This window comes from Anolis carolinensis, unplaced genomic scaffold (assembly GCF_035594765.1).
Source record: "Anolis carolinensis isolate JA03-04 unplaced genomic scaffold, rAnoCar3.1.pri scaffold_14, whole genome shotgun sequence".
Taxonomy (NCBI): Eukaryota; Metazoa; Chordata; class Lepidosauria; order Squamata; family Dactyloidae; genus Anolis; species Anolis carolinensis.
In genome coordinates this window covers 12562470-12586389 of record NW_026943825.1, presented here as the reverse complement: position 1 = coordinate 12586389, position 23920 = coordinate 12562470, and the positions used below count along the sequence as shown (strand labels likewise).

At 38.1% G+C, this 23920-nt stretch overlaps 1 protein-coding gene across 5 annotated transcripts; it reads right to left on the bottom strand.

The window, feature by feature from the left end:
- Positions 1-507: 507 nt before the first annotated feature.
- On the bottom strand, positions 508-22936 carry hormad1 (HORMA domain containing 1). 5 transcript variants are annotated; one of them, XM_016998507.2, is made up of 16 exons: positions 22732-22936; positions 21223-21307; positions 19016-19080; positions 18389-18533; positions 16134-16197; positions 14284-14320; positions 14148-14168; positions 13998-14024; positions 11946-12013; positions 9345-9496; positions 8045-8286; positions 7874-7940; positions 6293-6375; positions 5585-5668; positions 3543-3626; positions 508-603 (listed from the first exon to the last, which is right to left on the bottom strand). In XM_016998507.2, exons 3-16 carry the CDS (start codon positions 19046-19048, stop codon positions 523-525), a joined length of 1188 nt encoding a protein of 395 aa, XP_016853996.2. In that variant the 5' UTR covers positions 19049-19080; positions 21223-21307; positions 22732-22936; the 3' UTR covers positions 508-522. The 5 variants fall into 5 exon arrangements, with proteins under 5 accessions (XP_016853996.2, XP_062821131.1, XP_062821133.1 ...); XM_062965061.1 differs by having other exon boundaries at positions 21256-21307; XM_062965063.1 differs by having other exon boundaries at positions 22748-22936.
- Positions 22937-23920: the final 984 nt, after the last annotated feature.

Here is a 23920-nt window from a genome sequence, read left to right as displayed (position 1 = left end):
TAAATTGATAAATACTAGGGAAAATCCCAATATTCTAAATTTTGTAGTAGAAAATTCGATAATTTCAAATTTTAAAATTCATGTCCCTGACATGAATTTTAAAACTTCTAGGGAATGAAATACATTTTCACACACTGAAAGAGTATGTGCTGAGAACTTCAGAAAATATTAACATACAGACTATTGTGTCAACATTAAAATGAATTATATTTTATTAGAATAAAGCAACTTCTTTTAGTTTTCTTCAGATCCAGTTCAAATCAGTTTGAACTTGCCTATGTAAGTCTTATTTTATTTTATTATTTTATGTTATAATATTTTATTTTATTTTTGCCATGCCAAGTTTCATACTGAAATATTTCCAGCTTCTTTTTTCCTCAAGGCAAAATGTGAGCTTTATTCTACTGAATTTTATCAAATCTAGTTATTAAAACCCTATATTTTTTACTGTAAAGCATTGAAGAACATTCAATATTATTAACTTATTAAAATATATTCTTCCTGTAACAAGGAAACTTGTATCTATTTTTTCTTTTTCGGTTCACTAATTTTTCGCCGTTTGCAACCGGAATTTTGACTAGAAGAGAAGTCAAAATGATAGACCTGGAAAAAAGGAAAAGTAAGAAGCTTGGTATAGAATGTAATGTTGCACATAAATAATTGCTTGCTTCATAACAAATAAATACAAATGTACAGTTGCAAGAGACAAAGTGCTACTCTTTCCTCTCCCACTGTTTTTTAATTTTGTATCTTTCTTCAATATAGCTTTATTTGTAAACTCAAATTAAAGGTTGGCTTTTTGTGTTTCTTAAGTGCTCTAGGAAAACATATTGATACATGAGCAGCACTGAAATGCTTTAAATAAATAATAACATCCTTATTTCTAAAACAAAAAGGTTTTGATGCAATAACTATGCAACCCTTAATCTGCAACAATGCTGCCTGGAGCATCAATTACAGTACAAATCAGTTGGACTGCAGCACTTTTCACGGCTGCCTATCCCAGCAACTGACAAGTGAAATAAAGGCACTTTGAATAGTGCAGAAAAGGGAACTTCAGCAAGTGCAAGCTGACTTTCTGGCATGGCGGTGACTTCAAGCATCAGGTGAGCATTCAGAAAGACCATTTATTGGCAAAATTACAAGGGGAATGAAAGGCCATATAATGCCATTTGTTATAGTTTACTTTGATGATTTGAACTGCATTATATAATTTCACACTGACCCCGTAATACAGTTCCAAATTGTGTAGACGAGGCCAAACACAGCAAACAGAAGAGTTCTCAATGTGGCTGTTAACACCTTGCTCTCTGCAATGCTAGGAATGTAGAGTGAAGGAAAATAACACAGAGAGGCTTTGTTTTTAGGGTGGCTAGATTTCAACCCATCCTCCATAGCAATGCCTCTTATGGTTGTTGCATGTCTTTCGGGCTGTGTAGCCATGTTCCAGAAGTATTCTCTCCTGACGTTTCGCCCACATCTATGGCAGGCATCCCCAGAGGCTGTGTGGCATGGATAAACTAGGCAAGGAAAGGAAAATATATATATATCTGTGAGAGTCCAGGGCAGAGGTCCTCAAACTTTTTAAGTGGGGGGCCGATTCACAGTCCCTCAGACTGTTGGGGGGCCGGACTATGATGAAATAGTCCAAAATTAGGATTGTTATTGTTGTTATTGTGTGCCTTCAAGTCGTTTCAGACTTAGGTCAACCCTAAGTCTAACGTTTAGGACAGAGGCCAGGTCAATGACTTTGGAGGGCTTTAGTTTGGTGACCCCTGCTCTAGACGATCTTATAAGACCATAGGTAAGCGAAGAGACCTCCAAAGACCATCTAGATCAGGGGTCCTCAAACTTTTTAAGCCGAGGGCCGGTCCACAATCCTTCGGACTGTTGAAGGGCCAAATTATCATTTGAAAAAAAAAATCCAACAAATTCCTATGCCCACTGCAAATGTCTTATTTGTAATGCAAAACAACAACAACAACAATGAAAGAACAATACAATATGTAAAAATGAAAACAATTTTAACCAACATAAGCCTATCAGGATTTCAATGGGAAGTGTGGGCCTGCTTCTAGCCAATGATATAGTCAAGTTAATTAGGATTGTTATTGTTGTTGTTGTGTGCCTTCAAGTCATATCAGACTTTGGGCGAGCCTAAGTCAAAAATTATTTATTTATTCATTTACTACATTTATTTACTACATTTATATCCCACCCTTCTCACCCTGAAGGGGACTCGGAGAGCTGTATGTACATACAATGTATTATATTATTAGCGTAGCACAATATTAGCATTATATATCATCATATTGAACTATACCACTATACTGTAATATATAACATATATTTAATATTATTATATGGCATTATTAGTATTATATTGTATAACATGATAATATTATTATCAATAGTATATGTATATACAATATATTATATTATTAAAATAATATATTATTAAAACTGATATAAAAATATTATATTATAAAACTGAGGGCAGGGGCCAGGTAAATGACCTTGGAGGGCCGCATCCGGCCCCCGGGCCTTAGTTTGGGGACCCCTGATCTAGATGGTCTCATAAGACTATAGGTAAGGAAGGGGACCCTCAAAGGCCAACTAGATGATCTCATCAGGCCATCAGAAGACCATAGGTAAGGAAAGGGGGCCCCAAAGGCCATCTAGACAATCTCATAAAACCATAGGTAAGGAAAGGGACCCTCAAAGACCATCTAGACAGTCTCATATGACCATAGGTAAGTGACCTCCAAAAGCCATCTAGATGGTCTCATAAGGCCGTAGCTAAGCAAAGAGACCTTCAAAGACCATCTAGACAATCTCATAAGACCATAGGTAAGCAAAGAGACCTTCAAAGACCAGGTAGACTTAGGTCAACCCTAAGTCTAAAGTTTAGGACAGGGGCCAGGTAAATGACCTTGGAGGGCCACATCCGGCCCACGGGCCTTAGTTTGGGGACTCCTGGTCCAGGGTGTGGCAAGAGTCCTTTGTCACTGGGAAGCCAGCATTAATGTTTCAGTTAATCACCCTAATTAGCATTGGATTAACTGAAACATTAATGCTGGCTTCCCAGTGACAAAGGACTCTTGCCACACCCTGGACTCCACACAGATATATTTTTTCCTTTCCTTGCCTAGTTTATCCATGCCACACAGCCTCTGAGGATGCCTGCCATAGATGTGGGCGAAACGTCAGGAGAGAATACTTCTGGAACATGGCCACACAGCCCGAAAGACATATAACAACCCTGTGATCCCGGCCATGAAAGCCTTCGACAACACAATGCCTCTTATACTGCGGAGTAAATCCACAGGGCTGCAATATAGCTCTCAATGAAATTCATAGGACTGATTATCAATGCAGTGGGATGACTCACATGCCTCATGCTAAATCACCTACTTTCCAAAGGCAGCAGTTTTTTAAAAGGTCTTTTGATTTTGAACAGAAAACCCAGATTGAAAGGCAGGAAAGGCCTATCCCAAGGATGATGGCTAGCTACTTTCTCCAGATAGGGCCCAGTGACTTACTGGTTTGCCTGACTCTGCACTAGCCCTCTTCTTGGCCCGTGCTGCTGGCAACGGCTTCCTGCTGCTTTCGCCTTCGACACCCACCTTGACAAGAGACAGAGGAACCGTTAGCCCTGGGAGAGAGTCCTGCAGAGAGCTATTAAGGCGCTCGCTCTGCATCCGCAGGCTGTTAGTCTTCCTCAACTGGCGTTAAAAAATTAATGAAGGACTCTTTCAGAGTGGCGACAGTCAGGGCAAGCCTGGGCTTGGTCCTGACAAGGTATGATTTACTTCCACCACTGTACATTCTTGAAGGACATGTCCTGGGCTGCTGATCCCAGCAGAATCTTCCCCACAAGGCTCAGGGGTGAAGCATATTTTTGCCAGTAAAGCAAGCGGCAGGTGCGGCAGAGTTTGCACAAAGAGCCAGGATTGTACGGAACAAGAAAGGGAAGAGGTGGAAACTGCCTTTGGGTTTAGGAATGAGTGACGGCTTTATACATTTATTTCCCCAGCTTGAAAGTGGGAAGTATAGTGGGAAGAAAAAATGTCATCTTCATTTTTATCCTTGCTGCCCACTTCACAATCTACAGAAAGCACACTCCTCAAAGGCCCAGCATCATTAGAGAGAAAAAGGCAAGCTTAATGGCATGGGAATAAAGCATTTCCTTGATTGGAAGTCATAGCTCCACTGTCCTGACATCATGAAACAATTAAGATAGGTACGGTCCTCAACCTCACCTGGTGTTATAAAATCTGAAATTGCAACCATCAGCTACTTGTCCTGAGATATTTACCTACACTCTGCCTCTGTCAATGTCTCCAGCAACACTTCAGTCCCACCCATTTATAAAATTCAGGATGCTAATCGGATCAGGGCTAAAGTTCCCTGCACTGTTGTGTTCAGAAATTATCCTGTTTGAATTTCCCCTTGCTTTCCAAACTGTAATTTAATCACAGGTTTCGGAGTGTGAGATCTTTCTCAAAGCACACATTATCCAAACATGTAGTAAAAAGTGACTGGTGTGCTCCTTTAACTAAGCAAACAGACTGCATCTTACCACCATGTTTTATTTATTGAGTATAAAATCTATTATGTAATCTAAAATAGCTGTAATATTAGAAAGAAAGGCTGGATCTCTAGTGCCACATAAATGCAGTTTGAACTGCATTATATAGTCAGTCAAGACCCTTATGACGCAATTTGAACTGCATTATATAGAATCAAAGAATCATAGAGTTGGAAGAAACCACATGAGTCTACACTGACCATATAATGCAGTTCAAACTGCATTATGTGGCAATGTAGATCCAGCCAAAGTTGCTGCTTCACATTTACAGTAGAGTCTCACTTATCCAAGCTAAACGGGCTGGCAGAAGCTTGGATAAGCGAATAACTTGGGATTAAGGAAAAGCCTATTAAACGTCAAATTAGGTTATGATTTTACAAATTAAGCACCAAAACTTCATGTTATGCAACAAATTTGACAGAAAAAGTAGTTCAATACGCAGTAATGTTATGTTGTAATTACTGTATTTATGAATTTAGCACCAAAATATCACGATATATTGAAACATTGACTACAAAAATGGCTTGGATTATCCAGAGGCTTGGATAAGCGAGGCTTGGATTAGTGAGACTCTACTGTAGTTACTGTCCAAACATGCTAGGTATGAATGAGCATGATAGGTGAAACGGAAATGCAACTATAATATGCACGATCAATAGGATGCTTGGGAATACAATTCTGGGATGTTGAACTCCAGTTGTGCATCTTAGCATGCAGCCACCGTTTTACTGTTAGGATAATGAAGTGCAATTGGGAATGCTAGAGAAAAGTACTGTAGAAACAAATTCAAACTTCATTCATAGTTAGTAATAAATTAATCTCCAAACCTGTGAGATAGTACAGGAATTGAGCTAACCAGGAAACAGGTAGTTTTTGGTCCATGCATTAAGAACAATGTTAGTACTGTAAATGTATAGTTTCTGAGTGTATTTATCTCATCTTAATCTTTGAAGAGAAAGTTTTTCTCCATCTTTTTAAAAACAGGACACTAACTGTATTCCCCTGAAATTGCTTCCCACTTCGGGTCTTGCTCTCAGCTACTTCGAGTGCTGATGTCTTATTTATTAGCTGCGTCACCTAAAAACAGTTGAAAGATTGAAGAAAAAAACAATGTTTCAGATTCAGTTTGGGCTTCCAGAATGTGTACAAATACAGGTACTTAAAAATAGAAATTTCAGGACTGAGATGAGTCTGTTTTCCCATGGCCTTTATTTGGTGCGAACAACAGATGTATTGAGTGATAATTTGAGCACTTATTTCAATGTTATCATTAATTAGTCTAATCAACAGATTAGGACTAGAGTTTCTGAAAAAGGCATTTTTAAGAGATCATCAATTTTGCTCCACTTCTCAACCTTCAAATAAATTATTTGCCTTTTTTTTATTTAAAGTCACTCTTTACGCAAACCCATTTGCCACCTTCAATGCTTTTTAGAGTTGAAAAGATGCCCCATTGTGTGGGGAAAGGGGACGTCCATTCACATTCTGCAACTAACTAGCAGAACCAACCTCCTTCTTTCTTGTTTGCAAAAACAAAAAAAAGACCAAATTGAAAACATACATCATGTTTTGCTTGAGCACAATTCTCCAAGTTTCAGCTTCAACTTTGAAATGATTACAATATGTCTTCAGCCACAAACTTTGGAATCCAGAAAAATAAACACAAACAAAAGTTTGAACAGAATGGAAACAGCTTTATACCTGGGCGTTATTGTTGGAGACATTTGAAGTTTCTTCTCTTTTTCTGTTTTCTTCTTCGTGTTCCTCGTATATTAAATTTATTTCTGTGAATAGCATTTAAATGAATTATACAGATGCCCAGGAAATGGCATAAAATGATTTATAGTTTTATACTTGCACCATTCTTAAAACTACACTAACAGAAAGAGTGATCTATTGGGAAGGAACTAGCTTTCACAGTTCTAATGAGGCAGAGACTGTTCCTAAGAACGACACAAGTTGTTCCCTAGGTCATTGCATCAGTTTTATTTGCATAAGGAACCTGCATACATTCCCTTCGTCAAGGATTCAGACTGTGAAAATCCACATCCAGAAATGAATTCATTTTATTCTGATGAAATATATGGGACATGTGCTCTATTCAAAATTTGGATTGGGGCCCTAATTTACAGTTTATTATGTGTTAAATTTTATTATATAATACCCTCTCTTGTTATATTTTTGTCATTGATCTAACACTGAAGAAATTAAAAATATTTTGATAACATTGTTTTCAAATGCTGTTGTCGCTTCTTTTTTATTTTATTTGTAATATCTCTAATATTTAATTCTATTTTAATGTTTGTACATACAGTAGAGCAGGGGTCCCCAAACTAAGGCCCGGGGGCCGGATGCGGCGCATCAAAGGCATTTATCCGGCCCCCACAGCACAAGGGCAGAAGGGGGTTGGGCTAAATGGCCCAAAGGGTCTCTTCCAACCCTCTTTATTATTATTATTATTATTATTATTATTATTATTATTATTATTATTATTATTATTATTAACATTGAGGCTGGATGGCCATCTGTTGGGGGTGCTTTGCTTGTGCTTTCGGTGCACAAAGGCAGGAGGGGATTGGACTCAATGGCCCAAAGGGTCTCTTCAAACCCTCTTTTTTATTATTGTTGTTGCTATTATTATTATTATTTATTGCTCAGTGGCCAAGTATAGTCCGGCCCTCCAACAGTCCGAAGGATCATGAACTGGCCCCCTGTTTAAAAAGTTTGGGGACCCCTGCAGTAGAGTCTCACTTATCCAACACTTGCTTATCCACCATTCTGGATTATCCAACGCATTTTTGTAGTCAATGTTTTCAATATATCATGATATTTTGGTGCTAAATTCGTTAAATACAGTAATTACAACATAACATTACTGTGTACTGAACTACTTTTTCTGTTAAATTTGTTGTATAACATGATGTTTTGGTGCTTAATTTGTAAAATCATAACCTAATTTGATGTTTAATAGGCTTTTCCTTAATCTCTCCTTATTATCCAACATATTCGCTTATCCAACATTCTGCTGGCCCGTTTATGTTGGATAAGTGAGACTCTACTGGATTTAGGTTCTAAATGGTATTATATTGGTCTTACTGTAAGCTGTTTTGAGTCTCTTTTTTAGAGAGAAAAATCAGGGTAATAATAACAATGCTTTAAAATGCCAAACTCTTCACCCTAACACAAATATCTGCAGACATTTGTAAAATTAAATTAATGTGCAGAATCGGTGCTAGAGGAGAACGCACCATTCTACACAGATAAATTGGATATAATCTGTACCTTGAGAACATAGAGATTGGCGTGCGGTTTTCTGCTGTCTTATCCTATCTTCGCCAATAAAATCTTCCTGTATGAAGTACACAAACAAGAACATTTGAAGCAAATTTGAATGTATTGGTAAGACACTTTGAAAGATGACCAATGCAAGACATGCCCCGTCCAGGTTCTTACATCCATTTCCTGTTCCTGTCCTCCAGAGTAGCATGCCTTGGGAGAAGTCAAAGTGTTGCTTTGCCTCAGTATGGTTTTATCCACTCGCTCCATTCGCTCTTTCTCCGTCATCACTTTAACCTTCAACTTATGGAAGGGGGTGGGGACCTCACCAACATTTAAGAAAGTAGGTTCCCCCTCAAAGGCAATCTCTTGACATTCACCCTCTTTGAATCCTGGAGGCTGGTAGTCGGCCGGAGTAACTGAGAAGACAGGTAACAATGTTTTCATAATGCACTTGAATGATCACAAAACAAGATTTGCTAATCATCATATACTTTGTCTCAAAAGTATACCATATTTACTAATACATTTGACAAATAAAATAGGGTAATACATTTATCACCCACCTCTCCTTGTGGTACAACATCATTAAAACAGAAATAAAACATTATTAAAATACAAGAGTTAAAATTCACTGATAAATACAGATAAAATTCAATAATAATAATAATAATAATCGGCTGAGCTGCTGTAAGAAAATTGCACAGACAGACTACAAACAGAGGCACAACTATGTGGCCCAAATGATTCATTGGAACTTCTGCCTCCAGTACCACCTCCCAGCAGCAAAGAACTGGTGGGATCACAAACCTGAAAAAGTATTGGAAAATGAACACGCAAAGATACTATGGGACTTCCAAATCCAGACTGACAAAGTTCTGGAACACAACACACCAGACATCACAGTTGTGGAAAAGAAAAAGGTTTGGATCATTGATGTCGCCATCCCAGGTGACAGTCGCATTGACGAAAAACAACAGGAAAAACTCAGCCGCTATCAGGACCTCAAGATTGAACTGCAAAGACTCTGGCAGAAACCAGTGCAGGTGGTCCCGGTGGTGATGGGCACACTGGGTGCCGTGCCAAGAGATCTCAGCTGGCATTTGGAAACAATAGACACTGACAAAATTACGATCTGCCAACTGCAAAAGGCCACCCTACTGTGATCTGCACGCATCATTCGAAAATACATCACACAGTCCTAGACACTTGGGAAGTGTTCGACTTGTGATTTTGTGATATGAAATCCAGCATGTCTATCTTGTTTGCTGTGTCATACAATAAAATAATAATAATAATAATAATAATAACAACAACATGTAGATACTCTCAATGTATTGGCTGTATAACAAGATTATTATATACCTAGGCTGTGAATTCAACAGGAAGGCATACACACACTCTTTAAATGAAGGGCAGGGAGGAAAGCTTTAAATCTGACATAAGCGTGTTAGAGAGATTTAAACTGATATCTTACTTTCATCGTAATAGAAAAGTTTCATCGTGAGGCAGACATCATCAGGCAGTGGACCCAAATTCTGCATCAGGACATAAATCTTTCTAATCAGTAGGATGCTGGCTTTCTTAGTATCCACACACGAGATGTTGGAATTATTCTCCGGGTTTTTACTAGAAAAATCACAAAACAGCCAAAGGTTGTGATGGAAGGAAAGGGGCAGTTGGTGCTCCCTGAGCCATTCTGACACTATTACCTTTCTCCACGCTCCCCTTGCCCCACATTTAACCCAGCCCACTTGCACTGCTGTTTATGGATCATGCTCTTTGGAAACCGAAGGCTAGAGCACCTTCAGTCTAAGGAATGGTTGAAACTGGGGGAGGCACGAGGAAGTTGATTAAATCATGAAAAATTGTAGGGAAAGCAGAGAGTCTTTTTCTCATTCGCGAGCTCTATGATATCTAAACAAATTGCCAAGAGGTTCAGATATGATGAAAGGCAGGAGTTTCGCACACAGTGCATGGTTCTCTTCTTAGAATTTCCTGCCCTAATATTGTCATAATAACTGCCAGGGTTCCTACATCTCAGGGCCTGCTCCCTGGTTCTTCTTAGGGAGAGCCATGGGATTCTCAGTAGCTCAGATTACTGTAAAAGTGCCTTCGTGTCGCAAGGATTAAAAGTTGGAGAAGTGATGGTACATCCTCCTGCGGCTTCAGAACGCAGCTATATTTACAAAATTAATCAGACTCACGGAAGATAAAACTATCAATGGCTACAAATCATAATGGTTGTACGAAACCTCCAGGCGCAGAGCTCACATGCCGCCAAAATTAAATATGGGGAAAACTCACTAACAGGAGCAAGTGAGTGCATTCAGACTTTGCTTTCAGGCTTTTTGTTAGCTGCAATAAGGAAATAAGGAGCTGGACTAGATGCCTAGTCTAAACATTTTTTTTAAAACAAGCAATCCATATGTTATGATGAGCTACCGTGTTTCCCTGAAAATAAGACAGTGTCTTATATTATTTTTTTCTCCCAAAGATGTGCTAGGTCTTATTTTCAGGGGATGTCTTCTTTTTCCATGAAGAAGAATTTACATTTATTGTTGAACATAAAAAAATTAACATCTATATATATAAAAGGGTAATGAAATTTCGGCCTAGGACAAAACAACAACACTAAACTTGGCAGCACAACCCCTCATCCGTGCCTCTACGTTCATACAACAAAAAGAAAAGAAAAATAAAGTCCTAATTAGAGGGAGAGGAATAATTGTTTTTATCCAATTGCTGCCAGTTAGAAGGCTAAGCTCCGCCCACTTGGTCTCCTAGCAACCCACTCAGCCCAGGGGACAGGCAGAGTTAGGCCTCACTTAGGCCTCTTCCACACTGCCTATAAAATACAGATTATCAGATTTTAACTGGATTATATGGCAGTGTAGACTCAAGGCCCTTCCACACAGCTATATAACCCATTTATAATCTTATATTATCTGCTTTGAACTGGATTATTTTGACTCCACACTGACATTTAATCCACTTCAGTGTGCAGTTGGACACAAGTGGACTTAATGTCAGGAGAAAATCTTTACCCTTTACCTTAATTACCACCAATTCCTCAATACTTTATTTCCCATACCACCATACTTCGCCACAGCAACGCATGGCCGGGCACAGCTAGTTTATTATATACTGTACAGTAGTTGTCATCACAAACCAGCATAACCAGACAATCCTATCAGAAATTTCTTGTTACTACCATTATTTCCATGTACAGCATTCAATGGTTTGTACATTTACCAATACTGTGTGCTCTGGTGTTGTGTTTGGCGGGCATGCTTCCAAACAAAAACTTTGCTAGGTCTTTCTTTGGGGGAAGGCCTTATATTTAGCAATCCAGCAAAACCTTTACTAGGTCTTATTTTCTGGGGATGTCTTATTTTTGGGGAAACAGGGTATCTATACAGGAGCCCATATAGGTTTCAATGTTTCTGGAAACGCAGAGCTGAAAGTAATCTACAACCCAGCAAATTGCTACATGACAGTCCATATGGTACAAATAACATTTCAGCCAATCCAGTATTTCTTCAGTGAGTTACTTTCCTGGTACAAATCCCAGAAGTGGAGTCCTTCTATTCAAGGGTGCCAGCTGGCACTAAGTGTATTGTACTAGCAGTTTTTCATGGCCTGCGCTGGGATATATCCCAGGAAACAACATTTGTTCTGTTGAAACAAGAGATTCTTCTGTTGCTAAAAATATACACATTTCCCAGTGTCTACTACAACCTTTAAATATCCCGACTCTGGAAAGCAAATCTAACTGTAGATGTTTGTGCTAGAGAAACAGGGGACCAATAAAGTTGTATATTTGCTGTTTGGGGATATTTCCTGAGCCTTTCACATCATGTCTGCCAAGGAAATGTGTCCAGAGACCAGATGAGGGTTGTAACTGAGTATTTGTTCTGCAGCAACAAAAAACATTTTCTTTACAAATCCGAGACTGTGTTAACATTCACTTCCTAGAAGCAAAGAACATGCTTGGGTTTTCCTCACCTAACCAGAAGAAGCAAAGCAATATCTGGTCAAGCTGTAGAGTGAAAGATGGAGGGAAATAAAGGAATACCTTGTGAAGTCCATGGATGGTCCATGGTCGGTGTATTTGAACTTAAACTGGTAGCACTCTGTAATGGTCTAAACGCAAAGCACAGCAGTTAAACATCTAGCAGGGGAGATGGGCAATAAAAAGTGAAACACAATAGCATATCTATTTTTATGCCAGTTTTATTTGCCACCTCCATCCCAAAGCTTATTCTGATAAACATATTCTTCATCCCCTGGTTTTAACCTCATAACAACACTGTGGCTGGATCTACATTGAATGTTTGCCTATATGTGTAATGTGATCCGCCCTGAGTCCCCTTCGGGGTGAGAAGGGCGGAATATAAATGTTGTAAATAAATAAATAATAAATATACACTGCCATAAAATCTAGTACCTGATCCCAGATTTTCTGCTTTGATTATATGAGTCTACACTGCCATATAATCCAAATCAAGGCAGGTCATCTGGATTCAGAAACTGGATTATATGGCAGTGTTGGTGGGGCTTTAAAAAGAGGAAGAATCCCATAGTCAGTCAGGTAAATTAATAAGAATAACTTTTAATAGGTCGTTGTGAGTTTTCCGGGCTGTATGATCATGTTCCAGAAGCATTCTCTCCTGACTTTTCACCCACATCTATGGAAAGCATCCTCAGAGGTTGTGAGGACTGCTGAAAACTAGGCAAGTGGGGTTTATATATCTTTGGAATTTCCAGGGTGAGAGAAAAACTCTTGTCTGTTTGAGGCAGGTGTGGATGTTGCAATGGACCACTTTGATTAGGGCTGAATAGCCTTGCAGCTTCAAGGCCTGGCTACTTCCTGCCTGGGGAAACACACAGCCACCTACTGAGAATAAGTTCCATCTTGTCTCTTTGCATCATCTGACGGCTCCTCCCCCCATAACATGCTATTCTAATATATATTGTATATACATATAATATTCATAATATTATATTGTAGTACGATATACTAATAATGCAATATAATAATATTAATTATATATTATATTTTACATGTAATATTACTAATAATATTACCATATATTGATATAGTACAATATAGTAATTTATTGCCAGTATTGTACTATGCTAATAATATAATATTGTATGTAAATTTAATTTGTAAGCCGCTCTGAGTCCCCTTCGGAGTGAGAAGGGCGGCATATAAATGTAGCAAATAAACATCTTTTAATATCATCACATCCCATAGAGGGAGAGTGACACCTAGTGGACGACTGTTTTATGAGTATCATCCTCAGGAATGATAGTGTATTTGGCAAAGGTTTTCTTGGTACCTTACAAAGAACAAGATAATCTAGCTAAACAAAAAAATTGGAAACACGTAATTCTCTCTTTTTTTTTTTTTTTGCTTCAAAATAGAAAACATGGACAAATTTATTCTTGGGGACTGAGACCTATAGCAGTTTTCCCAGAGACCATATAGCCTCCTGCCATCAAAGTTGATAATTACGCCAATGGCAAAACAAGAGAACAAGTCTTGAATGGAATATGCTCTATTACAAGAGCTTCAATAAATTCCTTGAGCTTGTGTGTTTTAAAGATGTGAAAATACAATACTTGACTCAGGGAATTCTGAGAAAAGGGTGGAGGGGAGATGTCAGGTGTGGGGAGAGATTTGAGATTGTCAGAAAGAGAGAAGGCATTGGCATGTAGCTGTGACAGAAAAGCACCCTAATTATAGGAAACCATTCCCTTCAAACAGCTATTTTAATGATTTCCATTAAAAGGGCCCTTTCATCTTTGACAGAGGTCAACCCTCAAACAGAGACGGCTTCCAAACCAATAGAAATGCAGTGTGTGAGCCTATTTCATCTTGCTCTCCTTCACCGACTTTCTGTAAGGAAGAAAGAGGGTGGGGACATAAACAGTGGTAAAATATACATAGAGAAACCATGGCCCCTCATACAGCAATGATTAAACAAGCTACATTTATCTATATGTGTGTTTAAGCATGTGTGGTGAAAATAATTCTAATGTGTCTTCTGACCAAATGCAAAGCATTAGAAATCTAAAGGTGTACAGTAGTTTTAAATGAAACATGGCATCATTAATTCACCTCTGGGTCCTCCTGGTCAGTGTAGACCTACAATAAAAAAAATATACAATACACAGTTTTCAAAACAAAATAACTACACAAAAAATTTAATAGTTAATCATTTTCAAATGTTGATACACACACACACACACACACACACACGCAACTTACCGCCAACATGAGTAGTCTGAGCTATTTAAAAAGGAAAAGACATCATTTTAATTAGAAACATTTAAATGTGCTTAACCAGTACAATAACAAGCTAAATGTTCCATGTTCTTTCAAGCTTAAATCATATATAACTTACATATTTTTTCTGCAGCGCATCATAGCACCCCAACATCCTGTAAAAATCAAATAACACTTCTGCTTCACTGTTTGTTGATACTGTAAATAAATTATCTATCACTATTTTGCTTTTGTAAAAAAGCAGTCAACTTTAACAATGATATTTTAGAACACACACCTTATCCACTCCGTTCAGCACCATGTTGCCCAAACAGTTAGCCTGTCTTGTAATTCTGACTGTATTCCCCTTTACATCCTTAAAATCTCTATTCCCAGATACTGCATAAGGCCTCCCATTCAAGACTCATAATATCTTGCCCCCTTCCTTCTATCTTTGCTTTTAAAAACCTTCTATTTCTATTGCTGTACCAGATGTCTGCAAATAATGTACTTTGTTTCCCCGCAAAAGGCACAACCATTTCTACTTTGCTGCCCTTTGGATACCAAAATGTCTCCCAAAATGCAGCCACAGTTCCAAATCACTTAGGGCCCATCTGCACTGCCATATAATCACTGGCAGATAATCAGATAATCAGGATTCAGAAACTGTATGATATGGTCAGTGTGGACTCATATAAAGCAGATTGAACTTTTTTTACCGTGTCAGAAGCAACTTGAGAACATACTGCAAGCCGCTTCTGGTGTGAGAGAATTGGCCGTCTACAGAGACATGGCCCAGGGGACACCCGGATGTGTTACTGGGAGGCTTCTCTCATGTCCCTGCAAGCTAGAGCTGCCAGATGGCTGCTCACCCCATTTCGCGGATTTGAACTGGCAACCTTCAAGTCAGCAACCCAACCTCCAGGTCGGCAGTTCAGCCAGCATAAGGATTTAACCCATTGCACCACCACGGCTCCTTAGCAAATTGAACTGAACTGGATTATATGAGTCTACACTGCCACACAATCCAGTTTCTGAATCCATATTACCTGGATTATACGGCAGTGTAGACTCATACAGCAGATAATCTGGATACATAAACTTGATTACAGTAGAGTCTCACTTATCCAACATAAACGGGCCGGAAGAGCGGTGGATAAGCGAATATGTTGGATAATAAGGACAGATTAAGGAAAAGCCTATTAAACATCAAATTAGGTTATGATTTTACAAATTAAGCACCAAAACATCGTGTTATACAACAAATTTGACAGAAAAAGTAGTTCAATACGCAGTAATGTTATGTTGCAATTACTGTATTTACGAATTTAGCACCAAAATATCATGATGTATTGAAAACATTGACTACAAAAATGCGTTGGATAATCCAGAATGTTGGGTAAGCGAGTGTTGGATAAGTGAGACTCTACTGTATATAGCAGCATAGCTCCAACCACAGTCTCAAATCTTTCTTAATATATTCCCATTGTAATACAGGTTAGATCTACATTGCCATACATTCCAGTAGCTGATCCCAGATTATCTGCTTTGAACTGGATTATATGAGTCTACACTGGATTCAGAAACTGGATGATATGGCAGTGTATCTGGGGGCCACAATGGTTCTCAAACCTTGATCCAGTTATTTTGGACTTTCAAACCCTAACAACTTCACCAACATTCAGGACAGCAGAAGTCTAAAAGTTCTGAAGGACCAAAGATTAGAACCTTTGCTGTCATAAAAAAGAATCATCTTTCTTTCCCTGTCTCCTTATGCTTCAATTTTTCTTCCTTTCCTCTAATGCTAACCTGGGATTGTCAATTGATTGCCGTTCGTCGACCACCCATTCTTAGTAAAGCACCATGTAAAATAGCTCATAAAAATGTCAGTGTGTGATTTGGACAAGCCTTTGCTCTTGTCATGCTGAAGATCTATTCTTCAATAGTCCCAACAACCCATAAAGGCCCTGGAAATTGCAGGTTACGTACCATTTCACCAGCTGGCTGGAGCTAGGACAGTTTTTGTCTTCCCTTAGTATTTTCACACAGAAGTCTTAAAAGACAATCAAAAAGATGTTTGAAAAAAATCATAATCCATGCGGCCTGCCCTTGTTTAACTGTTTTTTTTTGTTTTTGTTTTTTTTTGGATTACTTGATGTAATATCATCTATTGTATTGCTTTTAATTGTGTTATGATATGTTGTTTTTATATGTTATTATATTGTATTGCTCTGGGCGTGGCCCCATGTTAGCCGCCCCGAGTCCCCGTTGGGGAGATGGTGGCAGGGTATAAATAAAGTTTTATTATTATTATTATTATTATTATTATTATTATTATTATTATTATTATTATAACCACAATGTACAGCTAATTTTTTTTGGCTCATTCAAAGAGATTGTGCTTGAGAAACATCTCCGACGCTGAGATAGAAGAAATAGTGTGCTGCATTCTTTATAGTGCTTTTTGTACACGTCGGGAGTGCAACAGAGAGAAGTGAATGTTCCCAAGGCTAAGAATAGGGCTTTGCCACCGGAGGCAGAAAATCCTATGAGCTATTCTCCTATTGCCTGGTGGGAAAAATAAGTCAATAATAAATGAAATATTTAACAGCTGGCTATGCTTTCAAGACACCTAAAATCATCTCTCTCTGGGGCCTGCCTCACTCTGCCTAATGACGGCACTAATATTCATTGAGCATCCATGAGCCAAAATGCTTGGGACCAGAAGTGTTTCTCTGATGGTAAGAGCTGTTCAACAGTGTAACTTGCTGTCTCAGAGTCTGCTGGAATCTTCTTCTTTGGAAGCTTTTAAGCAGAGGCTGGATGGCCATCTGTCAGGGGTGCTTTGATTGTGCTGTTCCTGCGTGACAGAAGGAAGTTGGACTGGACGGCCTTCCAATCGAAATCCATAATAAAATATCTTGGGGATGAGACTAAAGTCTAAAGATGATATTCATTTATCTTTCATTTGCACCTCATACACTGAAGGTAGTTTTATGCACAATATTTGATACATGGAACCACCTTTTGTGTCAGAAAGAAAATGAGTCGCTATCTTAGGCCCCTTCCACATTGCCCCTATATCCCAGGATCTGATTCCAGATTATCTGCTTACCTCAGATTATCTGACACTGTAGACTCATATAATCCAGTTCAAAACAGATAATTTGTATTAAAAACTGGGTTATACGGCAGTGTGGATCCAGCTCCCAAGGGCCATTTAGTCTGACCCTCTGTCATGCAGGAAAAGCACAATTAAAGTGCTCCAGACAGATGGCCATCCAGCCCTGGACACCCCATATCTTTATATACCGGGTCCTAGAGAAGTGCACTTGGAAAGGATCAGACGCAGAGCTTTTTCTATTTCTGCCCCTGACTTATGGAATGCCTTGCCGCCCTAGATGAGAGCCATGCGTGAGTTAGGGCCTTTTACCCTAGCACTCAAGACCTGGCTCTTTACTAGAGCTTTTAATCTATGTTAATTTTATCAATATTTGTATGTATGTATTTTTATCCTTTACAATTTTATCTTGTAAATCTCCTAGAGCATCTTGGATGGAGGGCGATTAATAAGTAATTAAATGATGATGATGATGATGATATTTATCGCTTCCAAAAACCACATTTTAAATTATTATTATTATTATTATTATTATTATTATTATTATTATTATTAATAATATTATTATTATTATTATTATTATTATTATTATTATTATTATTATTAAACTTATATACCGCTACTCCCAGTTTGGCTAGGAGCGGTTTACAAAAACATTGCATTTTTCCCAAGAGGCAAAGGACCTTTATCCAGGTGAGAAATTCCCTTACCGTCCAAATTCCAAAAACATGGGAAGCCGCAAACATTACTTTAATACATAAAGAAAATACAGACCCGGCAGAAATAAAAAATTACCAACCAATTTCTTTGCTTAATCACGATTACAAAATCTTCACAATAATCATGGCAGAAAGATTAAAAACTTTCATGATGAACTGGATATCTGAGGAGCAAACAGGCTTCCTCAAGAGGACAATGGGGAGTCACTCCCCCCCCCCCATTTTTTAAACTTATTTTTTTTCTCCTTTTTAATTTGTTTTACTTCTTTTTTTCTCTTCTTCTATTTCTCATTTCCCCCCACTTTTTCTTACTATCTTTACATATTTGTTTTCCCCGCTTTCACTGTATTTACAGCTAATAACACAATAAAAAATCATAAATTAAAAAAAAGAAATTCCCTTACCGTCCAAATATCTCGTCCCATAGGCGCATTCTGGAAAGATGCCTCTCAGGTAAGTGATGCAGGAGACGGCGATGGCCAGCAACCTCTTCACTAACACCAGTGATTGCTGCTCGGTGGTTATTTTATTGGGAAATATGGCCGTGCTCTGTGAAAGAGATAGTGTTGCTCTTACATTCCGATGAACCTGCATTTTCAGATTCGCTTTGCATAATTTTACATGACAGATCTACGATCCCAACAGTCTCAAGATGATGGGAATTGAACTCTCACATCTCTGAAGAAGATGGTATATATGGGATTGAGTTTATAAATAGGATGTTAAACATATCTTGACATAGGCCCTTGCTACACTGCCATATAAAATCCAGGTTATCTGCTTTGAACTGGATTATATGTCCATGTAGATTTATATAATCCAGTTCAAAACAGACAGTGTGGATTATCTGCTTTGATCATCTGGATTATATGGCAGTCTAGAAGGGGCCATATTAATCCCTGGCCTCAGTTTGACACTTGCTTAAACTCATTGCAAACTCATATTAAAGGTTTAACCAAGGATTCCTTTAAAAATCGTCATTACAATCAACATCTCATTGAAATTTGAAAATAAAATTAATTGAGTCCTACCAAAGAAGTCCTTTGTTTCTGAGCAGTCGCCATTCTTTCCAATTAATTTCGGCCCTTTCAGTTAACTGCAAATGAAAAACAAATCAGTGGTTTTCATCACACACATAAAAAATTGAAAGAAATTCCAGGTTTGAAGGATGACAGATGAAATGTTTCTTCTTAAAATTAACCCATTTTGTAAGAAATCATAGCTGTCTGGATCATGTCTCTGCATCAAAGAATATATTCAGCACTTCTGTAATGTGTGTATCAGATTGTTCAGGAACAAATGGGAAATGAAACAGATAAATTATATGTGTAGTCGAAGGATTTCATGGATGGAATCATTGGGTTGCTCTGCATTTTCCGTACTGTTTGGCCATGTTCCAGAAGCATTCTCTCCTGACATTTCACCCACATCTATGGCAGGCATCCTCAGAAGCTGTGAGGTCTGTTGGAAACTAGGCAAGTACGGTTTATATATCCGTGGAATAATGTCCAGGGTGGGAGAAAGAACTGTTGTCTGTTGGAGGCAAGTGTGAATGGCCTTGCAGCCCCACCTCCTCCAAGGTGAACTGAACCACTTAAACTGGGCTCTACAAGCCAATGGAGACTCCACCACAGACATCAGCAGAGCTGCAAGACCAAGAATAAGCCACGAGAATAAAAACAAAGACCCACCGAGAGGAAAGTGTTCTTACCATACATCAAGGGAACCACTGACCGCATTGGTTAGCTGATGAAGAAACATAACCTACAAACTATCTACTACAGATCCACTAGGAAAATCCAAACAATGCTCAGTTCAGCAAAGGACAAGAAGGATCCTCTCACCTCTGCAGAAGTCTACCACATACCATGCAGCTGTAGACAAGTCTATAGAGGGACCTCAAAACGCTGCGGCATTGCCCAGACACGAATCAAGGAACATGAAAGGCACTGCAGACTAATTTAAACAGAGAAGTCAGCCATAGCAGAGCACTTGATGGACCAACTTGGACAGAGAAGATTATTGGAGAATACAGAAATGCTGGACCAATTGGACAGCTACCATGTCAGACTACGCAGAGAAGCCATTGAAATCCACAAGCATGTGGACAAGCATGTGGTGGAAATCATGAAAATGAACACAATCTGACTACCAGTATTTTAAAAACCCTAAAATCAGGACAGTGAATAAACCACAAAATTTTAAAAAGCCGAATTTCAGACAGGAAACAATCAGGGCCAGCTAACACCTCCCAACAAAGGATTTCCCCAGGCACGAACCAACCAAGCCTTGAAGTTGCAAGGCTTTTCAATGCTAATCAAGGTGATTAATTGCAGCATTTACACCTGCCTCCAACAGACAAGAGTTCTTTCTCCCAACCTGGACTTTCCACAGATATAGAAACCCCACTTGCCTAGTTTCTAACAGACCTCACAAATTCTGAGAATGCTTGCCATAGATCTGGGTGAAACATCAGGAGAGAATGCTTCTGGAACTTGGCCAGACAGCCCAGAAGACTCACAGCAACCCAGTGATTCTGGTCACGAAAGCCTTCGACAACACAATTATTATCTTTTCCCTGGATTCAATGCGGTTATGAAGAGCCAGGAATCTTTGTTTACTTATTGAAATACGAGATAAATAAATGCATTTATTTACGTCATTTCTATCCTGCCTTTCTCACTCAAAGAGACTCAAAGAGGCTTACAGACCTGGCAAAAATTCAGGGCCAATAATAATAATAATAATAATAATAATAATAATAATAACAACAACTTTATTTTTATACTCCGCCCCATCTCCCCGGAGGGACTCGGAGCGGCTTTCATGGGGACAAAGCCCGACATATACAACAATAAAACAGTGAAGCGAATATTTCAACAATAAAACATCAACATCAATAAAACCATAATAAAAAACAACATACAGCCTAAAATATTAAATATAAATATAATATAAATATAAATATAAAAATATAAAATACTAAAAACAGAAGACTAAAACACGGATCTGGGCCAAGGTGCAACATATTTAACATGGGAGAGGTAGTTTAAAAACAACAATCCAATCCAATAAAACAAATAAATAAATACAATCCAATAAAACAAATAAAACAATACAATCCAACAAAACATAAAGCAATTAGAAACAATTTACATTAAGCATTAAAACACATGAGACAGTATACAAAAGTGAAAACATATGAAATGCATGAATCTATGCATTTTGAGTCACTCACTTCATTGAAATGGGAATAATAATAATAATAAACCTTGTAAAGCCAAGTCAATCCAGGGAATGGAAAAGATATCCTTCCAACAGGCCTGTAATAGACAAAAACAACATTGTTATTGCTTTTAAAGGCATTTTTAAGCGCCGAATTCAAAAACACAATGAAAATAAAGCCATATTTCACACCGTTGCTTGCTATTTTGTCATCAGTACTCAATACAAGGGATCTCAGTACAGTAGAGTCTTACTTATACAACATAAACGGGCCGGCAGAACGTTGGATAAGTGAATATGTTGGATAATAAGGAGGGATTAAGACAAAGCCTGTTAAACATCAAAATAGGTTATGATTTTACAAATTAAGCACCAAAACATCATGTTATACAACAAATTTGACAGAAAAAGTAGTTCAATACGCAGTAATGTTATGTTGTAATTACTGTACAGTAGAGTCTCACTTATCCAACACTCGCTTATCCAACGTTCTGGATTATCCAACGCATTTTTGTAGTCAATGTTTTCAATATATCGTGATATTTTGGTGCTAAATTCATAAATACAGTAATTACTACATAGCATTACTGCGTATTGAACTACTTTTTCTGCCAAATTTGTTGTCTAACATGATGTTTTGGTGCTTAATTTGTAAAATCATAACCTAATTTGATGTTTAATAGGCTTTTTCTTAATCTCTCCTTATTATCCAACATATTCGCTTATCCAACGTTCTGCCGGCCCGTTTATGTTGGATAAGTGAGACTCTACTGTATTTACGAATTTAGCACCAAAATATCACGATGCATTGAAAACATTGACTACAAAAATGCGGATAATCCAGAACGTTGTATAAGTGAGCGTTGGATAAGTGAGACTCTACTGTACTTATTATAGGGATTTTCAAGCATATTTTAGCACCTTTACAAGACTTTAAGTCAGGCCTGGGCAAACTTTGGCCCTCCAGGTGTTTTGGACTTCAACTCCCATAATTCCTAACAGCCTACCGGCTGTTAGGAATTATGGGAGCTGAAGTCCAAAACACCTGGAGGGCCAAAGTTTGCCCAGGCCTGCTTTAACCCCATTTTTTTGCCCAATTCCTTGGCGAATTATTGCCAAAAAAGACCCTAAAAAGCAGAATTCTGAGGCAGACAAAATCTGGAAGCGATTGTACTTTGACAGTGAATCTGAGGCGGTTTTGGGGCAGATTTTGAGGCAAATCCTTATTTTAAAAAAATCTCAAAATAATTATAATTAGAAGTATATAATCTTAATTTTGTCTATAATTGAGAAGGACAAGGTTCAAAGAAAGGAAAATACCACCTAACTGTTCACAAACCGAGAGAAGAAACTGAATTGAAGAGACCCAAGATGGCCGAAAGGAGAGAGAAAAAGAACAGGCCCTGACAGGATTCACATGAGATTTGAAGAAAGGACAAGCCCAAAGTCTCATTAAGGACAATATAATCCTAATTTTGTCTATAATTGAAAGAAACAAGGTTCAAAGAAGGGGAAATATCACCTAGTCCTTCACAAACCGAGAGAAGAAACTGAATGGAAGAGACCCAAGATGGCCGACGGGAGAGAGAAAGGGAACAGGCCTTGGAAAAAACGACAGGCCCAAAGTCTCATTAACACGTCTGTTTAAAAGGCATCATAAGGCAAGGAAAATATTTCATTCTCTTTTCTTTCCTGAAGGCCAAACCGCCTCCCTTTCCCTCACAAAACCTACAGTAGAGTCTCACTTATCCAACGTTCTGGATTATCCAACGCATTTTTGTAGTCAATGTTTTCAATATATCATGATATTTTGGTGCTAAATTCGTAAATACGGTAATTATAACATAACATTACTGTGTATTGAACTACTTTTCTGTCAGATTTGTTGTATAACATGATGTTTTGGTGCTTAATTTGTAAAATCATAACCTAATTTGATGTTTAATAGGCTTTTTCTTAATCTTTCCTTATTATCCAACATATTCGCTTATCCAACGTTCTGCCGGCCCGTCTATGTTGGATAAGTGAGACTCTACTGTATTTATTTGTTGTATTATTTTTCTCTTCTTTAGTGTTTATTCTAGGACAATTATTTAATCTTTTATTTTTGGCTAGTGTATCCTTATATGTATTATCACTTTACAGTTCTCTGTTCTTAAATACAGTAGTTTGTAACAACAGTAGGGTCTCACTAATCCAAGCCTCGCTTATCCAAGCCTCTGGATAATCCAAGCCATTTTTAATAATAATAATAATAATAATAATAACAATAATAATAACAATAATAATAATAATGACAAAAAACAACAGGAAAAACTCAGCCGCTATCAGGACCTCAAGATTGAACTTTAAAAACTCTGGCAGAAACCAGTGCAGGTGGTCCCGGTGGTGATGGGCACACTGGGTGCCGTGCCAAAAGATCTCAGCCGGCATTTGGAAACAATAGACATTGACAAAATCACGATCTGCCAACTGCAAAAGGCCACCCGACTGGGATCTGCGGCCATCATCCGAAAATACATCACACAGTCCTAGACACTTGGGAAGTGTTCGACTTGTGGTTTTGTGATATGAAATCCAGCATATCTATCTTGTTTGCTGTGTCATAATAATAATAATAATAACAATAATAATAATAATAAAACTTTATTTATATACCACCCTATCTCCCGGATGGGACTCAGGGCGGTTTACAGTCATAAAAGCAACAC

Bases quoted from the DNA above. Each gene is read 5' to 3' on its own strand.
- hormad1 (XM_016998507.2), bottom strand. From the start codon at position 19,048: ATGGCGACTGCTCAGAAACAAAGGACTTCTTTG. The intron at 14,321-16,133 runs GTACGTAACCTG...TGATTTTTACAG, and splicing joins TCCAGCCAGCTGGTGAAATG to GATGTTGGGGTGCTATGATG. The intron at 6,376-7,873 runs GTACAGATTATA...TGCTATTCACAG, and splicing joins CCAATCTCTATGTTCTCAAG to AAATAAATTTAATATACGAG.